The sequence below is a fragment of the Aplidium turbinatum genome, chromosome 3 (genome assembly GCF_918807975.1).
Source record: "Aplidium turbinatum chromosome 3, kaAplTurb1.1, whole genome shotgun sequence".
Lineage (NCBI taxonomy): Eukaryota > Metazoa > Chordata > Ascidiacea > Aplousobranchia > Polyclinidae > Aplidium > Aplidium turbinatum.
In genome coordinates this window covers 6,101,356-6,124,950 of record NC_137474.1, presented here as the reverse complement: position 1 = coordinate 6,124,950, position 23,595 = coordinate 6,101,356, and the positions used below count along the sequence as shown (strand labels likewise).

Here is a 23,595-nt window from a genome sequence, read left to right as displayed (position 1 = left end):
TTGTAACTTAAAGTTCCCGGATCCTTTCGTCTGCATATAATGACCGAAGAAACACACACTTGAACTTCTTTTCAAGAAGTGTATTTCTGTAAAAATTAGCCCACGGCTACCGAAAACGAGGGGGTGCAACGCCTACACCACTTAAACTGTCACTACACAACAGATTACTTGGATAAAAGACGGAACCTTTGTCCAGCTAGCAAGCACTAAGCCAACAGTTAAATGTGCGGCCAACTTTCAAACAATCATTTTACGAATGACCAGAATAGATATCAATATCTCAAATTCACGTAGAAAGTAACTGTGACGCAATAAATGAAAGACAATTATGAAGTCATTCCAACAGGTGTTTAAGCTGATGTAATATTTCCTGTTTAAACAGGCCCAAACAGGTCCAAACAGGTCTTATGAACGATGGTGCAATTTTGGCACATGCTTTAGGAATTTCCATGACGTAATATTCAGTAGACTTGAACGGTTTTTATATGACGTTTGATTTGGTGAAAATTGTCGGGAACATAGCGGCCCCTAGTTATGACAGTCTGACATGGCATAACTAAAAAGAAATGACGACAATTGTGAGCCAATGAATAAAAACACATGATACACAAATTGTTTGAATCACTCACGTTTAAGTTAATACGCAAATGCAAAGGGCATGCAAAGAATGAACAGCAATAAGAATAAACACGACGATACATGAAATTGGTACCATAGGTACACGCTAAATGACGCTATATACAATGGTTGCGCTAATAACCGACTGTTCCGGGCTCAGACAAGTATCGGCCACCGCAGACAAAACCAGGCTCAAACCCTAACACTTAGGTGTTCTTTACGGGGGCGAGGCACGAAATATCCCTCAACACGTAGTCTACTTTCACTTTCCCCGTACTCTCACCATAGTTGCAGACGGCAACTTTAGCTCTACGAACCACAGGCTTCCCTTTCCTAATTTGTGGAACTACCTCATGCACCCTCCCAAGTTGATACTTCCCACGTTTACCAATGTCTTGGAGAGAACCTACCACTACAAGTTGACCAGGCTCCAAATTCTCGGCCATTTTTAGCCATTTTTTCCGGCCCTGAAGACCTGGCAAGTAAAAATCGATCCATTTACTCCAAAACTGATGAGAAAGTGACAAATTGAACCGATAATCCCTTCTTAATTGGTCACGATCATGTGGTTGCCCAACAGCACAGTATGGGTCTAAGTATGGGGTCAAAAGTGAAGCAGGGGTGATGACAGTAAAATCCCTAGGGTCGTCACTCAAAGGTACCAAAGGGCGTTCGTTCACGATCCGAACGGCACTGCCGGTGTACGTAAGCAGTTCAATAAAATTGGGCTTACGTATCGAAGAGTCCAAAATGTGAAAAAAGTATTTGGTCACATCAGCCATGAAACCAAATCTTTCAAGCCGAAATCTAGCCAAGACATCTGCCAGAGGGTTTAACAAGTCAGACAAGTCAGGGCAAGAAGACATTACATCATTTACACAAGTTCCTCGAAATTCAGATTGTTTTAAAGCCTTCTTCCTTAAAGCAGCAGCTCTATCTGACGCCAAAACAAAATTGTTAGGTAGATCAATATCTTCCTTCAACGGAACAGGTATCTCAAATCGACCATCTTTCAACTCAATATTCGGTTCGACAAGTTCTCTAGCCAAAATATCATTGCGAAACAATTCACAGGTTTCATTTTGCAAAGTCAAATCCTGAATGACTTTATTCAGGTCTGCTATTTCCATATCGCGAGACTCAATTTTACGCTGAAAGCCAGAGATGACATCCGACTCTGAAGACGTCTGCACTCTGCACACTTTAGCAACGCTTTCAACTAAGGGTGACTTACCACCACAAGCCAACCAACCGAGAGGAGTGAGCAAAGCATGCGGTTCACTACGATTGTCACCAACACGCTCTTCTTTTGCACACATCAAATAAGCGTTGTCGTTGCCAATCAGTACATCTACAGTACTACAATCATTCAAATGAAACATATTCACGTCATGAAAATGACGGAAACCACTTAAATCTTGTTTATGAGGTAAAGTTTTAACATCGTCAGCCCAAGCTGGGTTAACCACCGAGGTTATATCACAAAACAGTTCATCAGTCTCTAACGACTGGATGTTGAGTTTAACAAGGTCAGCACAAGTAGGTTTCTGACCAGCCAGAGTATCTATTTTAAACGACGCTTTATCATACGGTTTAAGACCAAGTTCGCACACCAAGTCACTCGAAACAAAGGTCAACTGCGAACCAGGATCATGCTGACAATACACCAACTTCGATTTGCCAGTCATTGGATTCAAAACACGAGCAGCAGTAACGCGGTTAAAGGCTGCTTTAACATTTCCAATCTTAACATTACGCACAGGAACTCTGGCACCAGCATCATCTTTACCGACCGAATCCAGAGAATCACGTGACGTCACATAAAAATCATGCAGAAGAAAATAGTGTTTCCTATCGTTGGTAGGTCCACACTTACGACAGTTATTTGCATGATTACAGTCTCTAACCATATGCTGGCGCAAACAATTCAAGCATTTGCCAGCTTTCACAATGACATCTCTCCGATCTTTAGGTGTCAAGCGCAAAAATTCTTTACAATTAGACAAAAAATGATATTCAACTTGACCACGTGACGAACAACAAAAACACGCCGGTATGTCACTATGTCTGGCCACACCGCCGCGCGGTGCGCCAACAGCAGTCGAGTACTGCGAACTCCCTGAAATCACATTATCATGGGGCTTTACCGACGTCTGCCTAACCGGACATGAAGGCAATTTTCCTTTGCCAAACTTTTTAAAATGCTGCGACTCACCAGAATCGCCCATTAGCATAATGCTAAAATCAGTCGACTTGCGCGTTTCCTCCCGTACTACAAAATCAAACAAACTCTGAAAGGTAGGTTCCTCAGTGCTACCATACTGATCACCTAAAAAGTCAAGATAACGCTGCTTAGCGTCAAACGGGAGTCGCTTAGCCAAATCCAAAACAAAACGTCCTTCTAATTTATCACGCTGACCATAAGCTTTCGCGTAAAGCAAACACTGCGACAATTCATCTTTAAACTCTTTCAAATCACTGGAAGAGATAGAAGTCAATTTGCTACCATAGCGATACTTTCTAATTTCTGGTTCTGCGAAAAGACCTCCACGAACCCCAAAACGTTGGGACAAGCGAGCTAACGACATTTCTATCCTGTCTTCCTCTGACAAGCCAGGAGTGTCAGAAACCAAATTAGCAATCGTTTGTGCAGCTGTTCTAACACAAGCTGCTTGCAACAAAGTCAAACGAGTTCCCTTAAAGGGCGAAGCTGCCATCAAGGCCATAACACGATTTTTAAAGAAGACAAATGGCATATTATTACCATCGTAACCAATCAAGGCCGCCTTATCGAAGAACGTCCTACTATTTTAGTATTCAAAAAAGCAATCCTGCTGTTGAGAACTCGATTTAGCGGGAGAAGACAAGCTATATCCCTTAATGGGCTGAGTGGGCTCAGTCACATGCACAGCCCGATCACGATCCTCACATACGTTAAAATCAGGAGACACGATACGCCTCTCACAACCACCCAAAATACGTGTAGCTGGGCGATCAAAAACTAGCGGCGCTGAAAACTGTGAAGGGGGCAAAGCATTACTGCTAATGGCGGCCCCGTGACCTGTACGCTCTGGGGGAGGAGTTCGGTTGTAATTTGCAGACCTTGGCTCTACAGCCTTCGGAAGATCCTTAGCCGCGGCCCCGAGACCTCCTGAAACAGCTGGAAAACATGTGGATTGTACAGGTCCACTTACGGATTGAACAGGCGTGTGGAAAAGGTTAGGTAAATTAAACTGTGATTGATGTTCACTTCTGGAATGCCTAGAAGAGCCCTTCCTAGAGCTACGCCGGGAGCCCAACTCAGAACGATATTCAGCTAAAACTACCTCTTTACGTTGTTCGGCCCTCAACTGAGCGTCTTTGAGTGCGAACTCAGCAGCTCTAGCTTCGGCTCTCGCGGCGGCCTCAGCAGCTCTCGCTTCGGCCTCAGCAGCTCTCGCGTCGGCCTCAGCTCTCGCGGCAGCCTCAGCTCGTATGGCTTCAGCTCTTGCGATGGCCTCAGCAGCTCTTGCTTCGGCCTCAGCTTGGATCTGGAGCTCCTCTCGTCTTAACTGTAGGTTAATTTGTGCAACTATCCGTGACGAGCTCTCAGACATCCTAGTGCTTACATTTGAGGCGCTATCCTCAGGATGTATGTCAGCATCCAACCTATCTGACAACTCACTTTCTTTTTGTTCGAAGTTATTTTTTAACGAGTTAAATTCGGGATCTACCCTATCACGAAGTTCTGCCAAGATTGCAGAGTTAACAATTTTACTCAAAAGAGCATGGAAATGCCGTAATTCCTCTTCTAAAGTAGATAACTTAGATCTAAAAATTAACAGTTCCTGCTTATCACTCAAAGAACCTAGGGCTACAGAAAGTTTCCCAATTTGAGTCAAAATATCCCGTCTAAGATGCCGGGCCTCTCGAACTGACTTAGCCTCATCGTTAATGGGTCCCTCCCCAGAATGGCCTGCCCGACCGCAAAGAACATCATCAGGCTTAAACTCAGTCGAGTCGACGGCGGTCGAGTCCCTGTCGCCACCGAGTGTAGACATATTAAATGTTAGAGCTAAATTTAACAATTAAAAAATTAAGTTACACAAACACACAAAATTACAGTAGTTATAAAAAACTTAACTGCAAAGACCGTAAAAATACAAAAAAGAATTTAAATGCACGATACCGTAGCTGTACGAGTATGTGAAGTCCAAACGTCCACAAAACTTGCTTGGATTCTTCCACTTGAATCTTCAAGCACAGATGGATTGCCTTTAATCTTCTTTCTTGCCAATAAATGTCAAAGTTATTTTTCTTCTGTACCAAACTGAGAAGAAATGTCTTTACTTTTCTTTACTTCTTTAGACTACCAACCAATAAGATCTTCTTTTATTATTTCTTTGCTTCTAAGTGCTTCTTAGCCTACCAACTAACCAACTTCGTCTTTTATTTTTTATGCCTTCAAGTGCTTCTGTGCCAAACACTAGACAGAGAATCGTCTTTTATTTTTTATGCTTCTAGTGCTTCTTGGCCTACCAACTGACAAGAACTCGTCTTTTATTTTTTATGCTGCCTGTGCTTCCGTACAAACACTAGCCAGAGAATCGTCTTTTATTTTTTATGGTCACAGCGGTAAACCATAATTTCTTCGTGGGAAAATTGTAACTTAAAGTTCCCGGATCCTTTCGTCTGCATATAATGACCGAAGAAACACACACTTGAACTTCTTTTCAAGAAGTGTATTTCTGTAAAAATTAGCCCACGGCTACCGAAAACGAGGGGGTGCAACGCCTACACCACTTAAACTGTCACTACACAACAGATTACTTGGATAAAAGACGGAACCTTTGTCCAGCTAGCAAGCACTAAGCCAACAGTTAAATGTGCGGCCAACTTTCAAACAATCATTTTACGAATGACCAGAATAGATATCAATATCTCAAATTCACGTAGAAAGTAACTGTGACGCAATAAATGAAAGACAATTATGAAGTCATTCCAACAGGTGTTTAAGCTGATGTAATATTTCCTGTTTAAACAGGCCCAAACAGGTCTTATGAACGATGGTGCAATTTTGGCACATGCTTTAGGAATTTCCATGACGTAATATTCAGTAGACTTGAACGGTTTTTATATGACGTTTGATTTGGTGAAAATTGTCGGGAACAATATGATATAAAATAGACATTAAAACAGACATTTTCATCAATTGTGAATGTTTAAAAAATAAATTTTGCTTCAAAAAAATTGCTAAGCATGCAAAGTAAACTTGAAATCTGGTTTAAAACCCTGCATGCCTATCCATGACCAATTGGATATAAGTTATTTTATGTTTGCAGGCATATACGGTAATTGATTGAAATTATAATGAAGACTAAAAACTAGAAAACAGCCATTCCAGTGGCGTAGCCAGAAATTTTGAAATGTTTTTTTTTTTTTTTGACGTCGGGCTGGCGAAGCCACCGGCGTGTTCGCCTAAGACGACACCGAGCAGCGGGGGGTCTGGGGGCCTCCCCCAGAAAATTTTGAAAATTTACTTTGAATTTGGTGCATTCTGAGAGCATTTTCAACAAAAATGTGGGTATGAAAATTCCTTAAATTCACTAAACAAGGACTGCATGCAATATCAGTGTTAGGTGCTGTTGTTAATTTTATAAAAGCATCTCCGAAAAGACTGGCGAAATTTAATGATTTCATGAAGATAAATGAATCTTCTTCCTCGCCTTCATTGCGCCCTCTCTGTACCACACGCTGGGTAATGCAGCTCCCAGCCGTAAATGCTTTTCTTGGTCAGTATGAAGTCATACTAGATTGGCTTGACACAGCATCGAAAGAAGATGGCATGGATGCTGTCACTCGAAACAATGCCATTAGCCATGTTTTATCCATGGAGAATTTTGACGTTTACTTTTCCTTGCGTGTCTTGCAAAAGTTTTTGCTTATTTTAAGCCCTGTACATATCGCTGTTCAGAAACGCGGGATCAATGTCGGAAAGGTACGTGAATTATTGGAAGCCGTATCATCAACAGTTTCTTGGAATACAGCAACAGAAAGTGAGGCATCTGCGTTGTTCGACGCATGTAAAAAATCAGCTGTTGATATGGGTTTGCAGTTGCCATCTTTGCCGCGTGGCCGTGGTAGACGTACTGCAAGATCTTTCGATGACCAGCAACAGCAACCGTTTTTTTCTACCGTAGATGCTTACTACCAAAGCATTTATTTAGACGTATTTAAACAGTGTTCTTCTTCACTTTTGTCACATTATTCACAGCAGGACATGAAAACGATCAATGACATGGAAACAGTTCTGCTTGCCAAGGATCAAGCATCGGAAGAGAACAGAGCTGCTTTTGAAAATGTCACTGCCACATATAAAGATGACATAAACCCAACGCTTCTGCGTCTGGAATTGCAACAGCTGGAAAGTTTTCAACAGCAAAAACAGATTTTTGTTTCAACTATGTCGCAACTGCTTGATCTATTTGCAAGCAATGAAACAATTTCATTAATGCTTCCAAACGTGGTCTGCATTGTGAAAATATATTTATCGTTGCCTTCCACCACCTGCGAGGCGGAGCGATCGTTTAGTGCACTCAGGCGCATAAAAACCTACTTGCGATCTACCATGACGCAACAGCGATTGAACCACGTCCTAATTTTAAATGTTTATCGAGCTGAAGCTTCACAGTTACAACTTGACCAGTTGATTAACAGTTGGATTGACAGAGCTGCTGTGCGCAAAAATACTTTTGCCAAATGTTACGTGTCAGAGCAGCAACGTAACAATAAAATTCACGACATACTGTAACATTGGAAACGTGTCTTTAAACTTTTAATTCTTTTGAGAACTTGCCTTTTAAGTTTGTACCTTGTGTTTCGCATTTTGCCTTATGCGTTTTCCATGATCTATTGATTGGCTGCTGTTAAATACGCTTTCCTGATAGCGTTGCGTCACTTCAAAACTCGAGTTCCAACAATAAGTTCAAACGTTTAGTGCCGCAGCTATGTGGGCGTTTACCTTGCTAGTTTATGTTGAAATCTGAGTGCATGTTGAGATTCAAATAAAGCTATCCGTTTGTTTATGAGAGTTCGTCCGAGATAGTTTAGACTTCGTTTGAAAGTTGCTTTGTAAATTATCGAGCTAAAAATCAGGTGTGAAAAGACAATTGCATCTACCAAACACGCTTAATAAAATCAAACAAAAACATGCAGTTTGAAAGTTTTTAGGTTGCCATATTGTGCTATCCGCCACCCCGTGCAAAAATAAAAGTCGGCGCCTATGAGAGGTGGTATGGGCATGTTTTGAGAAGGGATGAAGATGATGTTTTGAGAAGAGCGCTGGAGTTGCGAGTGGAAGGTCGTAGAAAACAAGGAAGACCCAAGAAAACGTGGAAAAGGCAAGTTGAAGAGAGCAGCAAGGTGGGCTTGACTGGAGAGGACGCGTTAGACAGATCGATGTGGAGGCAGGGTGTGAAAGCGATTGCGGCATTTGGAGGTGAATTCGGCCACTCTCGGTAACGGGGACGTCACCGGATTAAAACTGGACTACTACTACTTTTACTTCACTAATTACTTGAAAACAGCTTTTCAGAGACAGCTCAAGACAGAAGTAGCGCGCATTACTTTTCATCGACTGCTAGTGTGTAGCGCCGCACTTTTGGCGTATTGTAGCGGTAGCGCATTACCTTTAAAGTCGCGGATGCCCACCCCATCATTTCGCAGGGATACGCGGAACTCATTTTTCAGTACACACCTTGGTGTTCAGTGTTGCCAGTTAAACAACTCGGGTGCACGTTTGAGGTTATTTCATCGAAAATTGGTTGTCAGTTAAACAACTCGGGTGCACGTTTGAGGTTATTTTATCGAAAATTGTTGAAGACTGATGCCCGGAGTGCAGAAGTTTGTCACATCAAAAGTAAACACACGCAGTTTTTTAAAACGCACACATAGCCAAGTTACAAAACTCTTTAAAATCCTATAATCATGTTGATAAAATATATAATAGAAAGTAGAAACTGCTATGCGATTACCAATACAAGGGTACATTCACTAGTATAGTGCACATTCGCGTTTCAATAACCTTATCCACGCCAGCCTTGAATTATTCTATACAGTCGATAATGCATGAAGAATATACAGTGAATTCTTTTATTGCTACGTCAATATGTAGGTGCGTCAGTTCATTGGCTATTCTTTGTTTTCAGAAAGTATGTCTGACTCTTCAAGACTGCAGTTATTGCAAAGTTGCCATCTGGTATTTATAACTAATGTCATGTCTTGAACAGTTCACTTTTTTCAAGTACTTGTGTACAAGAAGCGTATTGAAGAATAGATTGTTCTAAATGTTTTAACATTTTCAACGCATCTTTGTGAACTTTGCTTCGGTTGTTCTTGTATTTTATCTGAAAATTAAATCCATAAATATTGTTTTGATGTTTCTTTTTCAAGTAAAAGGTAAGGTAAAGGGGGGTCCCATACTTGATTCAAGTGTCGGGTATGAGAAGATAAGGTTCTCATTGTTCTAAGCCTTTGGCACTAAGGAAAGTAGGGTGGCTAGTTCCTTTCTCTCGGCCGCCTTTACTTCAGCAACTACGCCCACCCAATTTATTACACCCTGGGTAGAGGTGAGCGGTGTTTTCAACCACCAGGTAAAGATAATTGCTGAATGAAAAAAATCGGCCACCCCCACTAGTGGGACCAAATTGCAACTAGACACTGATGATTGTATAAGCTTCCTTTGCGTCCAGGAAAAGCGAATCTACGCGCTAACTAGTGCTTCGTTGGTATCTGAAGCTAGGGATACTGAAGCCTAATAATGATAGTAAGAACTTTTCATTGCCAACGCAGTGGATGCGAATCGATCTTAGCCACTCACAGCGTATAAAAATTTCTTCAAAAGGTAATCGATCCAGAATACGTTTGTTTTGGGCCGATATTGCGACCAGTCATCTTCCACAATGCTTCTCATCATCCGGTAAATTTCGAACTGGTAATCAACACTTCCATCGCCTTGAAAGATTTCTGGATCAGTTGCCAGGTCTTGGTAAAGACATAAACCACCTGGAAGTTGCAATATATTCTCGTGATTTCCAAACAGCTTGAAAAAAAAAACTTGGATTTTACTGTCTTAAAAAGAGATCAAAACGTTTTACAAAGCCACACTGCCACAGTGTATCGTAAGTGATATGTTATGGAAATTCATCTGTCAGTTTCATATTCACTTGAGTATGTTCACTCGGAAATTCGAGCACACTCTGGTTAAAATCTTTTTCTGTGTGTATTTTTCTTGGCTTTTAACCAACAAAATCATCATTGCTGTAGGAGTAGGGCAGTGATTCCCTGTTAAATATTTGATTTAATAGCACTGAGGATGTAAACAGTTTCTTTTCAAAAGGTTTGCTGAACAGTGAACATGAGCTTAGTATGTTCATTTTGGGCTCTTTATTTTTTATTATACTGCAGTCTGCTGGGGTGTCCAACTTTTTACCAGGCATGCCATGCGGGGCGGACTTTGGACACCCCTGTTATACTGTTCCTGTTAAATAAACCATTGGGTAATTTGAATTGATTGATTCAAATAGATTCAAACAATAGAATGTTGCTTTAAATGTGCATCGTTGTCTGCTTTACCGTATCGAGCGTTGTAAGCAACCAACCTTTTGTCATGCGTGAAAGCGTGAAGTCGATGATCCGAGCAGTTACCCCATGCGACTTTAACTCTCTTCTTTCTCCTTTGATAATGAAATCGATGTGCGTGGTCTTGTTGGCTTCGACCAATATGTTTCCCCAATGCAAATCCCTGTGTTCGAACTGATAAACTTCCTCTGCCACGGCGAGTCCCGCTACAGTTTGCCGGATTACAGATAAAGCCTGAACAAGGTGAGAATATGTTGAAAAAACCTGATTGCTCGCTCAAGACAACTCCGCCTGGTTGTCTTTATCGGTATCAGGTCATTTGGTCGACAGACATTTGGTCGACAGGACGTTTGGTCGACAAGGACGTTTGGTCGACAGACATTTGGTCGACAGGACATTCTGTCAACAGACATTTGGTCGACAGGACGTTAGGTCGACAGAACGATTCATTTTAGGGTTAGGGTTAGTTAACTAACCTTAACCCCAACCTAACCTAACCCTAAAGTGAATCGTTCTGTCGACCAAACGTCCTGTCGACCAAACGACCGGACACCGTCTTTATCAGTGGTGGGCACAAGTTACTTTCAAAGTAACTAAGTTACAATTACAGTTACTTCGCTCAAAAAGTAACTAGTTTCAGTTATCGTTTTTTGAAAAGTAACTAGTTACAGCTACTTTTTGAAGAAAATAGATGTGTACCCTACGACTACTGTTCTTCACATGAAGTACAAGTTGAAAAATACATGATAAAGGGCAAAATGATGCTTTGTTCGTAGCTGTTGCCTAACTAGAAAACAGCGACCACTCTTCTAGCTGTCCACATACTATGATGCTTCTAAACATCCATAATCTAAGCCCAAAACGGCCGCCTACCGAATATAAAAAAATAAAAAATTGAAGAAAAAAAAACGACATGCATAGGACACTCCGTATATAAGCAGTAGCCAGTAGGGCGTGTCAATATTTTTATACGGGTATCTAAAATGAGCGAAGAGGCACAACATCAATTTCCTTTCAGAAACATCAGCATTTCAAAATGTTGATCGCTAAGTCCAGCTCGCTTTGGCTTCAAAATGTCCTTTCCAAGGGAGACTAGTCTTTCAACAGCAGTACAGGGGGGGATAGGAAAATTAGCATCATTGGGTAATGCATCAGACGTTTCCGTCTTTGTTAGGTTACGTTCGAGAAATTTATCTAGAATTTTTGCGGCACTCGCTTCCTTTTTTTGTGTTTTCAAATAACGGAGCAAAAAAGTCATCTGTTTCATGACTGTCAACATCAGTGTCGCTGCTGCTTGCTGCATCGTCGATGTTGAAATTGCTGCTGTTCTGTAATAGAATAACGATTTTGAGATGCAGAGCAATCTTAATGTTTTCACCCTTGTCAAGCCAAGAAAATCTGAATTGTAGATGAAACGCAGCAGCTAGCTGGCACTCACTATCATTAAAAACATGATCAAATCTATTTTGCAAAGATTCCAACAATCGGGTAAGCAATGACACGCAGACAACCACCTTGTTACTGTCCCGAAGTTCTTGATCTTTTCCGCGTCATGCCCAAGGTTGGTATCGCAGCAGTATACCCATATATGCCTTTACCATTACCAGTAGGGTTTGTTTCAATCTCAGATACTTTAGACAGAAACTTATCTATTTCGAGTTTTCGGCTACTGATACTGCGTATCGTCTACATGTAATCAAAGCTATATAACCACAATCTACGAAAAAAAAATCGCTTTACAAAAAAGGAGAACGTGAAATTTCTAACAGACAGCTTAGTAGGAGAAAGGATAAAATGGAAGGATAAAATCACACACAAAGATGTACTATCTAGAATACATACCAACATGGAATTCTGCAAACAATTAAATCAAGAAAATTGAAATATTTTGACCACATGATTCGCAATGATTCTATTCAAAGACAACTACCAGAAGAAAAAATGAACGGCAAACGAAATAGGGACAGACCACCAAGAATTTGGACTAATGAGTAATGATACTGAAGACTGGTCAGGACTTAATTACAAAACTGCAGTAGGAAAATCTCACAACAGAGAAACTTGGCGCCTCATTGCCTCCAAGCTTCAACGAGAAGAACTTAATGAATGAAGCAGGGGAACAAACAAAGGATTGTGGCGTCACAGACATCAATCCGTATAGAACACTGCGAAATCCTACCTCGCAGTATACACGGCCTCCTTTCTGTCGCTGGTGCCCGCAAAATCCTATTTAGCTGTTTACACAGCTCCTCTCTGTACATAACCTCGCTTCTTATCGCCGAACACCTATAATCTCTCCCAAACAAATAATTTGACCACTAAGAAAAAACTACCATAAAGTGAAAAACAAACGACCAATTTTTGTTTGGGAAATCAAGTAACTGTAACTTGTAACTGTTGAAATACCAGTTACTGCTTATCGTTACTTTTTCAAAAAAGTAACGAAGTTACAGTTACTCAAAAAGTACTAGTTACTTTTTTAACTAGTTACTGCCCACCTTTGGTTTTTATGGATGATATCCTAAATTAAAACGTAGTTTGCCAATTGTTTTCTATTTACGTAATTTCAAAAACATACGAATATCGAGTATCAAGCTTACAAAAAAAAATTTTTTGCATTGATTTAACGTCTGCAAAAGATCTTTGAACAGTCAAAATATGTGATTCTTGGTCTTCGTCATTCAAAAAACCAGTGATCACTCACAACTAACTCACTTGGGCTGCGGTTTTGAATTGGAAATGCTCCATATCCGTTCCACCGTCAGTGAATTCGAAAACAACATAGAGCTGATTGGATGGAAAGCAGTCGGGACGATCATTTTCGGTAGAACATCGTTCCCGGTAGTCATCCCATGCGTGTAGGAAGTATGAAGGGTAGCTACCAATGGTGCAGTGCACGCTATTTTTTTTAGAAAAGCATTAATAGCAAAACTTTTCATAAAATCTGCGCTAATTTAACTCTTTAGTCTAACCGGTAACTTTTTTGCCACCAAAAAATATATTTAAAAATGATTTACATTGCCTAAAAAAATGATAACAAGATTACGGAAATTTTACAAGTACGGGGAATAAGATAGTTAAATAGTATGGAGAGGTAGATTGTATGCCACTTTATGCTCTGCGTATATGCATTACCCATAAAGATTTATGAAAGCATCCGTTCGGTTAAACTCGCAACAAGATAGCCGAGAGAGCTCAGTTGAATTTACAATTTCTGGTAACACTTCAGAAAATTTCTTTTGTTTTTCTCCATTGATTACAATGTCGCCTTCGACTGGAATCACCTGAATGAAACACCAAAGCCTTGTAAAGATTCATTATCCCTTCTTTGCTTTAAATTTGAAGCGCTGCAAGTGCGCAGCAATCAAATTACACTGCCCAAATGCCCTGGTGTTGCGCATTTGCGCAGTCACGCATTTTAGAGGGAACACTGGTCACGTCAGTATGCGGTGTCAAAATTTAAACAGGTTGTCATTTTTCACATCAGTGTGACGTGAGTTACTACTTCAAACAATCGATATCTTTGCTGTCTTGCTGACTATAAAAAATCCGCAGCAATGATTTTTTTTTTACATTTTTAGTATCGGCAACAATATCGGCCAAATTTTGCCGATAGCGATACTCCGAAAATAGCTGATATCGTCGATATATCGGTACATCTCTAATCATGAAACTAATTAGTGCAGCAGAGGCTTAGCAAAATAACAATTGTAAAGCAAGGACTATGAAGAGCGGACAAGAAATATCTAAATCTACTACCACGACCTTGAGGAATATGAAAAGAACTCTTGCAATTGCTGCGCAATATTAGACTGGTAGCCTAATATAGATTACAAATAGAGTACGATAATGTAAATAATACGTCAAACTAGTTACCTTTACTGCAACATGGAGTTGAGATGAAGAAAAACAACGATAAACTTCGCCATAAAGACCTTCTCCAAGTTTGTTTATCACGGCATTGTTGTAACATAAACTTTTAAAAGAACGAGGCTTGTCTTGATTGCACTCCAATAACACTCTATCTCTGTTAGTTAAAACCCTTTCATTATTTTTAGTGTCAGGTGAAATTGGTTCCTAAAAATGTAACAAAGAATCGAATTAATAATCATGGTTTTTGACTGCATAACTAGTATTAAAATTTTAACATTCTTTCTCGATGCTTTCAGCAAATCAATCTTTTTCACATTGAACTAATGTCTGAAGACGTTGAATCAATGTAAAAATACATTGATTTGTCAGCTGGTTTGTTTTGCAAAAAGGCAAAAATGGCCACAGATGTATCTCACAATAAAAGAACCGAAAGTCTCTCCAGACAACTTTTTGCCTTCTGCACTGGAGATAAATTAACAAGTATGGTGTCCATCATCGCCATCAAGCTAACCGAAAAAATGTTAAAATTTCTAAAATACAACTTTACTGCAACCTAATACAGCAACAAAGCCTTTGCGTTGCTACTCTCTTTTGTTCCTGAATTAGGTTTGTCCGGACATAAAAGGAAACTAAAAACTTAACGCTGGTTTATGGATCAAACTAACCAGCGGTCCATCACAATTTCCCAAAACCCAAGATAACTCCTCCAGATGAGTGCTAATCCGTCTTTTACCCCTATCACCCATAACTCATTTCGAACAGAAGTTTCTAATTCAATAAGTTTACCTCAGCCATAAAACAGCTGATCAAACGTCTTTATGATGTAACAATGGAATTGTTACGTAATTAACAGTAAAATGAATATCACCAGTCGATTTAATCTTTTGCAGTTAGAAATCGATATACTGTAGATCTTCAGCTAAGCTAAAAGCAAACAAAACAAAAATATATGATACATTACAGAGTTAACAATGTACCTTCATAAAAAGAGAAAATGAAGTGGAGTTCTCCATAAAATGATAATTTTCCGACCTGCTTGGTTCATGAAGTTCTTGGTTGGTTTTTCCAACAACTGGCGAAGTGAAATTCGGGGAAAGGTCTTGCTCGTTAAATTTGAACGTAGAAATAAGCCCTTCGATTAAGTTTACAGTGGGCTTGTTGGTTATCATTGGAGTTGATTGAACGTGAAAACGATTGTGAGGTAAAGAAAGGCTGACATCAAATGAGTTGTGAAATCGATTTCGGTCGGGCATCAATTCATTGTCTGCGTGAATAATAGAATTTTGAAATGCCCAAATGCTATCATTGGTACCTTGATTGTCCTCCATGAACGAAAACGTAGATAGTCCATCTGTGATTTTAAAACTGACATTTCTTCTTCTCCGGCAATTATTGACATATTTTCCTTTGGATTTGTTCAATAGAGGCCACTGTCTTGCAAAAGCTGGCTTGTCAACTGCTTCAAAACAAGAAGACTCGTCAGTAAGCTTCAAAACCAAATCACTCGATGCACTGGGATATCGCACAGAACCTTGTGATAGTGACAATTTAATTGGTGTGATAACAACAGAACAAGGTGTAGTTCTAATATGAGGCACAGACAATTCACTCATAACTGGACATTTGTGTGTATCTGCATTGATACTGCTAAGTGCATTTGTTTGATGAAAAGCGGTTGAACAGAATGCTGCTTGAAGAGAGGGGTTTGCAGAAGTCATAGCGACATTATCACTTCTGTTGCTGGAACAGGTTTGTCTTTCACCATTTGTCAACCGTTTCAATAAATCAGGTGACATTTTATCTTGTGACAAATCAACAGTACACGGAGTGGTAAGAGGATCAGTGATTTTGTATTTCGTCGCAGGAATACAGATAATTTTCGAAACATGTTCACGAGAGTGAGCATTATTACTTTCAGATGATGAATGGCATTTTTTCAAATCATTGTTTACTTTATTATTTTCTTTTTCCATTTGCTGAATCGCCTTTCTTGATTTTTTGTGAGATTTTCTGAAACATATAGTAGCCTAAGCAAGCAATAAAATATAGCCTAAACAAGCAGCAAATGAGCATCTTGAAACTTTTTATGGCCAATCGGAGTGAATTGGCTTTAATGATGGCAAAGGTAAAAATGTAGGGAACCATTCAGTACTTAAGAAATCATATTAACCAAAGTTGTCTGTGTGTAGCTTATCTGGTAGAATTGAACAAGTACTGCTGACCGTTTCAATTATCAATCAACTACAGAACCAGTTAATCAAACATTATAATATGCAATAGAAAAGCAAAATTCTTTCATTCACAATGACAGTGACACCATACTTTCATTTTTAATTTTTCTAAATCAACAGTCACATACACTAGTTGATTACACAACATTCAAAAACGTGCTAATTTATTTACCATACATTGCTAATGGCTTCTTAGATGTGTGTGTTTTCATTGGCAAACAGCTTCGTTTCTTCCTTTTCGGACTTGACTTTATTATGTTACTGTCATCAGAATCAGAAAACAAACCTTTCTTAAGTGATGCATCCTGCAAGCCCATCCAGTCCAAATTATTCTGCATTACAAAATGTACCCATCAACATGCACTCATTTGTAATAGGCCTCTGGCAATATTGTTTTTGGTTGACAACCATAGTTTAGAAATGAGCAACAGTTTACCATAATAGTGATTGGAATAAAAAAAACTTAACTCCCGGTACAGTAGCGTATTTTTTAATTCAATCAAATCTAGTTAATAAAAAAGTTATTATATATATTTAATTTTTTAGCTTTGTATGCCATAGCCTACATAATTATATTGTAAATCTAAACTTTTAATCATAGCAAAATACATATTAGACAGAATTGGCAAATCCAGGGGTGCTTGCTCTAATCGCCTCCTAAAACACAGAATTAGTAGGCTAACTTTATATCTGCTGTATTTGCAAGGTCAGGTTGGTGTGTTGGGTCATTCCATTATATTTCAGGTCATGAAAAAACCAATAATCTTGGAAATGTTTCATACTTTGGCAGTAAGTTCACAATCATTAACTGAGCACACCAAAAAAAAATTTTTTGAAATTGACCAAGTGGTTTAGAAGTTGTGGGGTTTGAAATTCACCACCTGACCAGGGCATCGTGCCCCCCCAAAATTCAAATTTTGCTAATATCTCGTAATTTATAGCTAAAAAAACAACCAAAATATGTAGAATACCATTTTTGGGGGCAAGGAATCTGAATTTCTAGTCAAAATTGGTGAAAAGTTATCATTTATAGATGAAAACAACGTTTCAAAAATTTTGGAAGGGATAACTTTGGGGGGTGCTTTGGTCATGTAGCCATGACCAAATTCAATTTTTTTTTTTTCTGAAATTATTTACCTGTTCATGTTATGTCTTTATGATGAGTTATTTTAGTTGTTCCATGTGTTTTTTGAGAGGGACTGCAGTTTAAAACTGATACTCAGTTTGGCAAAATTCTAATTTCTTTGACATGAAGTTTTGGCATTTTTGAAACAGCAAATTGTAATGTCTGTCATCTGACAGTGATTTGTTTCAATCCATATGATCAAAAAAGTTAAAAGTATAATTAACTCCCATAGGCACAGCTTAGAAATTATTGAGTGAGCATCAAGTAATAAAAAATACACCAAATTGCACATCAGTCTAGTTAAAAAGTTTTTCAAGTTTGTTCAGTTCTTGCGAGCTAAAAGAGTAACTTCTACCATTGGATGTAGAAGGTGGAGTTAGTTTCAAAAGTGCAGAAGTGGGTGGCATCCAGCATATATCGTCTTTTCCAAACCAAACTGTTTAACTCCTTTCCTGCTGAATAATAAAAACATCATAGCCAGGCAGTTTTCTACTTCAATGAAAAGTTAGTTCAGAAATGATAAGGGTGCAGGCAGGTGCTGGTTTGATAAGAAACGGTAGTAAAATCTTGATCAGACTAGCTGTGTGATATCAGCTGAATAATAAAACATTGGTACTGTAGTTTGACACATAAAACAATTCTTAAAGAAATAGACCATAATATGGCTGAACCCTGCAAATATTGTGACAAAGCATCAGTTATGTTTCAATTATTTTTATTTTTTTGATATGTATGGGTTGATATTTTCTAAGTTGAATATTTTGGTTTATGCAAAACTTACATCAATCAAATTTCGTGAAAATATTATTCTTCAATTGCTTTGTTTGAAAAAAACTTTTTTTGGGGGATTTTTTCTCAGCGCTTCGAAATTTTCCCCCAAACTTAGCGTATCAAAAATAAATTAAGAAAAACTTTAAACCTAAATTACCATTTGAAATGTTCATCTTAGCATATTTTTAATTGCAATTTAAATTAGGGGCGGATCTACCGGGTGGGCCTGATTGGTACAGGCCCACCCAGAATGACAGTGGGCCCACCCAAAATCAGATTTATTAATGTTTAATACTAGAACAACCAAGTGGCACTGAATTGTCTGCAGCATCACTATTTCACAGCATTTGTAAGAGATATTCGGTAACACTAAGTTTTTGTATGCTGGGCCGCCGTGGCATTATTGGTGAAGGCCGACCAAGATATTTCTTAGGCCTATCCATAAATTACGTTCTGAATCCGCCACTGATTTAAATGAATTCCTTGGATCTTAAACTGGTAAAATGCATGTTTTCAGTGCGAAAATCGTTCAAGGTAAAGAATTATTGTCAAAAAATGAAGGCGCAAAATGAAAAAATAGCTGTGCTCAGCTTCCAAAATCCTACTAGTGGCCGAAAATTTAAAGTGCTCTATCTCGGCTCCCAATGAAGATACTTCAAAAAAGTTTTTTTGCTCCTTTCATCATTTTTAAGTATGTACAAAATATGTCAAAATAAGCAAAATCTGTGACTAGTGGTTACAAAATTTAAAAAAATCTGATGATTATAAATGGAATACCCCACTGTACAATGTTAAAAAGCATTTAAAATTTTCAAAATTTTAGAAAGAATTTTGACCGCCAGTCCAGGCAAGGAACAATATGGAACAACAAAATTGGAGTGTGTTTATCAAAATATAAGTCCAACTTAACATCCCCCCCAAAAAAATGCTTTTTTTTTCTTCGGCTACATGGGCAAATTTCTCCACAAAATATACACCTCAAAAAATATTTACAATCAAATTACTCCAAAACTACATGTTTTTCTTATATATTCTGTTTGCAAATTTGGATTCCTATCCCCCAAAATGGTATTCTACATATTTTCATCAACTTCCTAGCTTCAGTATAACAGATATTGGGGCATTTTTGTTTTCATCAACTTCCTAGCTTCAGTATAACAGATATTGGGGCATTTTTACTTTTTGGAGCTGAAATACTGCAACCGTGCGGTTAAAATTGAAAATGGTGTAACTTTAAAACCCCTCAACCAATTTCGAAAAAAAATTTTTTGTTGAGCTCAGTGGGTTGCCATCTCTCACATATGTCAAAATCAACCAAATCGGAGAGTATGGGTGGCATTTCCTCTAATTTTGACCTGAAATATAATGGAATGACCCTGATTGTTAAAATCGCCCTCTCTCCCCCCCTAAAACTACTTACTAGATCTGCCCTGTGTCAGGCAGTCATGTTGCGAAAAAAATTGCTGAAGGAAAATTGTACCATATTTGAGATAAACAAGTCAAAGTGTCACCACTCACCATAGCCATAGCTTTATTTAATAAAAAAAAATATTTATTTCATTTAACATAAGATACGGTGTTCATTATTTGGGAATATATTCCAGGTTTTAACCATTTCTTTTTGAAAGTGCTTGCTACTTCGTTATCATTTAGTTTGACTAATACATTACATACCTGTATTACTCTTAATCGATGCTTCCCATAAGTGGAAACACTTGTATTGAGAGCATTTGACTTCCTGGAATGTTTATCAGCTTTTCTCATATTTTACACAATTAAATGCTGGTACCGGTACTATATATATATTATGATATAAATACTCTAGCTCACTGTGCCATGCAACATCTAAATACAAAAAGCAAGAGAAAACAATTTGAAAGTGGTTACTGGAAAAATATAAATTAAATATATTTTCGCATGCGACTAGTTAGATCAAGAAATAAGTAAACTGATAAAGTCTAATTTTAGGTAATGAACAGTTGAACACCCAACAGGCTAAGCAGCAACAAGTAAAAGCTCCTGAAATGTGGCCTGCATTGAGCAGTAAAAGTTGCACCACATAATAAAGTAATAATTAATTCATAGGGTTTATCTCATCAACATCCTTCTGACCACACATTGACAGCAACAGCTTGCTAATTTAGAGATGTACCGATATATCAGTATCGGCATCGGTGATATCGGCCATTTTTTGAGTATCGGTATCGGCAAAATTTGGCCGATACTAAACATGTATACAAAAAAAAGGCGTTTGTTGCGGATTTTCTGCGGAAGCAAAGATATAGATTTTTTAAAGTAGTAACTAACGTCACATTGAAGTAGAAAAATAACAACCTGTTCAAATTTTTGATACCTCACAGTCCCATGATTCCCATCATGCAGTCCCATCATGCACGCACCTTTTGGCATTGTTTGCTTACAGTGATTCTTTCACTCAAACAAAACGTTTTGTTTCAGCAGTTTTGCGTTGTTCGATTCTTAAGTTGTGAAGGAGACTCAATTTCTCCAATATTTATCATTTGTGTTTTTTTTTCTTACTCTCAGCAGAGGATAAAACCAGGCTAAGACTACCCAGGTGGCGGGAATGTGTAGTTTTGCATCGTTTTTGCGTTGCTGGACGTTTGAGGGACCCGTGTGGCTTGGTTGTTTTTTGGTGGGCTGGTTCTGTCAGTTTGTGATTTGGTTTCCGCCTTTTGTTGTGGTGGACTCACCAGGCTTGAACAATGTTGTGGCGGAGTGGGTGGGCTCGGGGTGGGGCGGTGGGACTGCAAATCCTCACTGAACTAATCAATAAGTAGTCTTGTTGCGCCTGGGATGGCGGCCTCATTGTGGGGGGGGGAGTGTCCTTTCCTGCTGTCGGCACGGGGCTGGGCGCTCACTGGTGCGGCGGGCTGTTGCGATTCGCTGGCCATAACGGTGTAGCTTCCACGCTAGCCATTTTTAGACCATCCAATCAACTATATGTTTCTCGGCAGCCGTTTTGTAGCAAGAATTGAAATGGCTAGTGTGGAAGCTGCACCGTTGTGGTTGGCGGGTCACGGCAGCTCGCTGTGCTGGTGAGTGCTCAGCCTTGTGCTGGTGGCCGGGGGGGACGCTCCTTTCTTCGCAATGAGGTTGTCATCTTGGGCGCAACAAGACCATTTTGGTTGGTTTGGTGAGGATTAGTGGTCCCATTGCTTTCTTTTTGGGCCTACTTATTCTGCCGTGACATTGTTTTGGCTTGGTGAGTTTATTGCGGCTAAGGGTGGAAGTTGAATCGCCGACTGGTGGAGCCGGCTTGCTGGGGGCAGCCAAGTTGCACGGGTTTTTTGAGCATTTGGCGGGGTGGGAGCGATGCAGAATTGTGCATTTTTGCCGCCTGGGTAGTCTTGGCCTGGCAAAAGCTTTTCAACCAAACGACAAGCGCCCTTAGGTTGCACATTACTTGTCGAATAGTTTTTTGTGCGACTACACAAATCACTTGGTTTACATTTTACATCTTATTATTAATTATGATAGCCTATTTGGAGAGTTTGCGCAAACACTTTATTAATTTTTCAGAAACCCCAATTATGATGTAATGTTTCTTTCCTTATACCCCAATCATCAATTACGGTGGCCTTTCATTACTAAAACCTACTATTATGACACAACAATGCGGTTGAGATTGGATTCTTGAATCTTTAATAAATTATGCCAATTCAAAGCTTTTTTTAATAGTTTTATGCAAATAAGGTAAAACTTAGCATTTGATATAATTCCTTGCAAATACCAAAATTGCTTCTTTTTGTAACATCAAAGTATCGGCCAAAATATCGGTATCAGTATCGGTATCGGCCTAAAAAAGTGATATCAGTATCGGGATTGGCCAAAATATTGGTATCGGTACATCTCTAGCTTGCTTACTTAAAAAGAGAGCTTTTCCAAGCCTAACACTAGGTTAAATATTCACCAGGGATTGATTGAATCTTTATCCTCGGACTGGGAAAGCTTCTTGCAGTAGCTTAATCCTGGCAGGTTTGCTTACTTGTAGAGGCTTTGAATCATTGATGCAGGCTCGGTCACCGAGATTGACACTAGTGAAGTTTCCAATTGTTGAATTTTTGTTGCCAGGAAATTACTCTATCCATTAAAAGCCGCAGAATGGAGAGCAATATTTTGCATACCATCTTGCAATTCTAGCAAAAAATCCTCAAGAACAAAATTTTTCCATGACCTTTCGTATTGAGTATGTACATTAGAGAAGCGTACAGTAGAATTCTTTACGATTGCAAAAACAGGTAAATGGTCAGATATGTCATATTTACAAATTCCACTAGAAATGTTTTGTTTGCAGTTGTTTGAGTATATATATATATGGTCAAGAAGAGAAGGAGTGTTGTTAACAAGAAATCTGGTTGCATTTTGGATGAGACAATTACACCCAAGTGAATTCAATGACTCTTTATAGATTGTTATTTTTTAGAAGAAGATTGATGTTCATGTCACCACAAATTAAGTAGTCTTGTTTAGAGTTTTCTATGGCTGATATGGAATTACATAGTTTATCTTGAAAGTGATTGAAGCTGTAGTTTGGATGGCGATACATGACACATATAACAAATGCTTTACCTGTTTTTTGAAGAATTTCTATCCACAAATCTTCACATTCTGGCAATTTAAGGTTGAGGTCAATACGCAATGCATATGGGTCATTCCATGCCAAATGAGCAAATGGGTTACACCACATGTCATAGATTTTTTTGAAATTTGGCATACTTGTAGATGTCAAAGAAATATTAAGAATACAAAAAAAAAATTTGAAAAAGTTTAAATATTAGCAGAGTTATGGTCATTAGTAAAATCACCATTTTTGCCTGTTCCGCTTCAGTGATGTTGTCCAATTTCCTATAGTATTTCCAATTTCTTAACCTATGATCAAACAAAATGGCTGAAAATTGCTAGACAGACATTTTAAGATCCAAGGAAACCAAAAATGTAAATTAAAAAGTTGACAGAGAACTTCTTGATATGATTATAAAGGTTTCAACTTGCTACATGCATTTTTCGGAGGCCAAACTTTGAGGGCCTATAAAAAAAATGGGTATAAAAATTAAGAACTGAAATTCACATGTATTGGACTTATACCAATACTCTTTCATGTCAAATAAAAAAATTGAATTAATTTTGATAACTACTATGATAAAAGCTAGATTTTCTGACTTGCAAATTTTGACCTTTTTTACACTCATTGTTCAAGATTTTTGTCTATGACATCACAATTTACATTATTGCTTGTGGATGACATCACAATGTACATAATGTTTGTCATAATGCAGCTCATGAATGAATTGAATACTGGTAATACACTAAGGTTTAACGTTGTAGGCCATGCACTAT

General features: G+C 38.7%; 2 protein-coding genes across 2 annotated transcripts; one reads left to right on the top strand and one right to left on the bottom strand.

The window, feature by feature from the left end:
* Window positions 1-6,208: 6,208 nt before the first annotated feature.
* On the top strand, window positions 6,209-7,408 carry LOC145766127 (zinc finger MYM-type protein 1-like; the record flags this gene model as incomplete). The annotated part of the gene is made up of 1 exon (XM_082577784.1): window positions 6,209-7,408. A coding segment is annotated over one exon (1,200 nt), but the record flags the coding sequence as incomplete, so codon positions are not given.
* A 1,173-nt stretch (window positions 7,409-8,581) lies between these two features.
* Window positions 8,582-20,061, bottom strand: LOC145766908 (uncharacterized). The gene is made up of 9 exons (XM_082578614.1): window positions 19,912-20,061; window positions 16,518-16,672; window positions 15,087-16,119; window positions 14,113-14,313; window positions 13,372-13,520; window positions 12,952-13,135; window positions 10,257-10,470; window positions 9,476-9,660; window positions 8,582-9,002 (listed from the first exon to the last, which is right to left on the bottom strand). Exons 1-9 carry the CDS (start codon window positions 19,999-20,001, stop codon window positions 8,871-8,873), a joined length of 2,343 nt encoding a protein of 780 aa, XP_082434740.1. The 5' UTR covers window positions 20,002-20,061; the 3' UTR covers window positions 8,582-8,870.
* Between the last annotated feature and the right edge of the window lie 3,534 nt (window positions 20,062-23,595).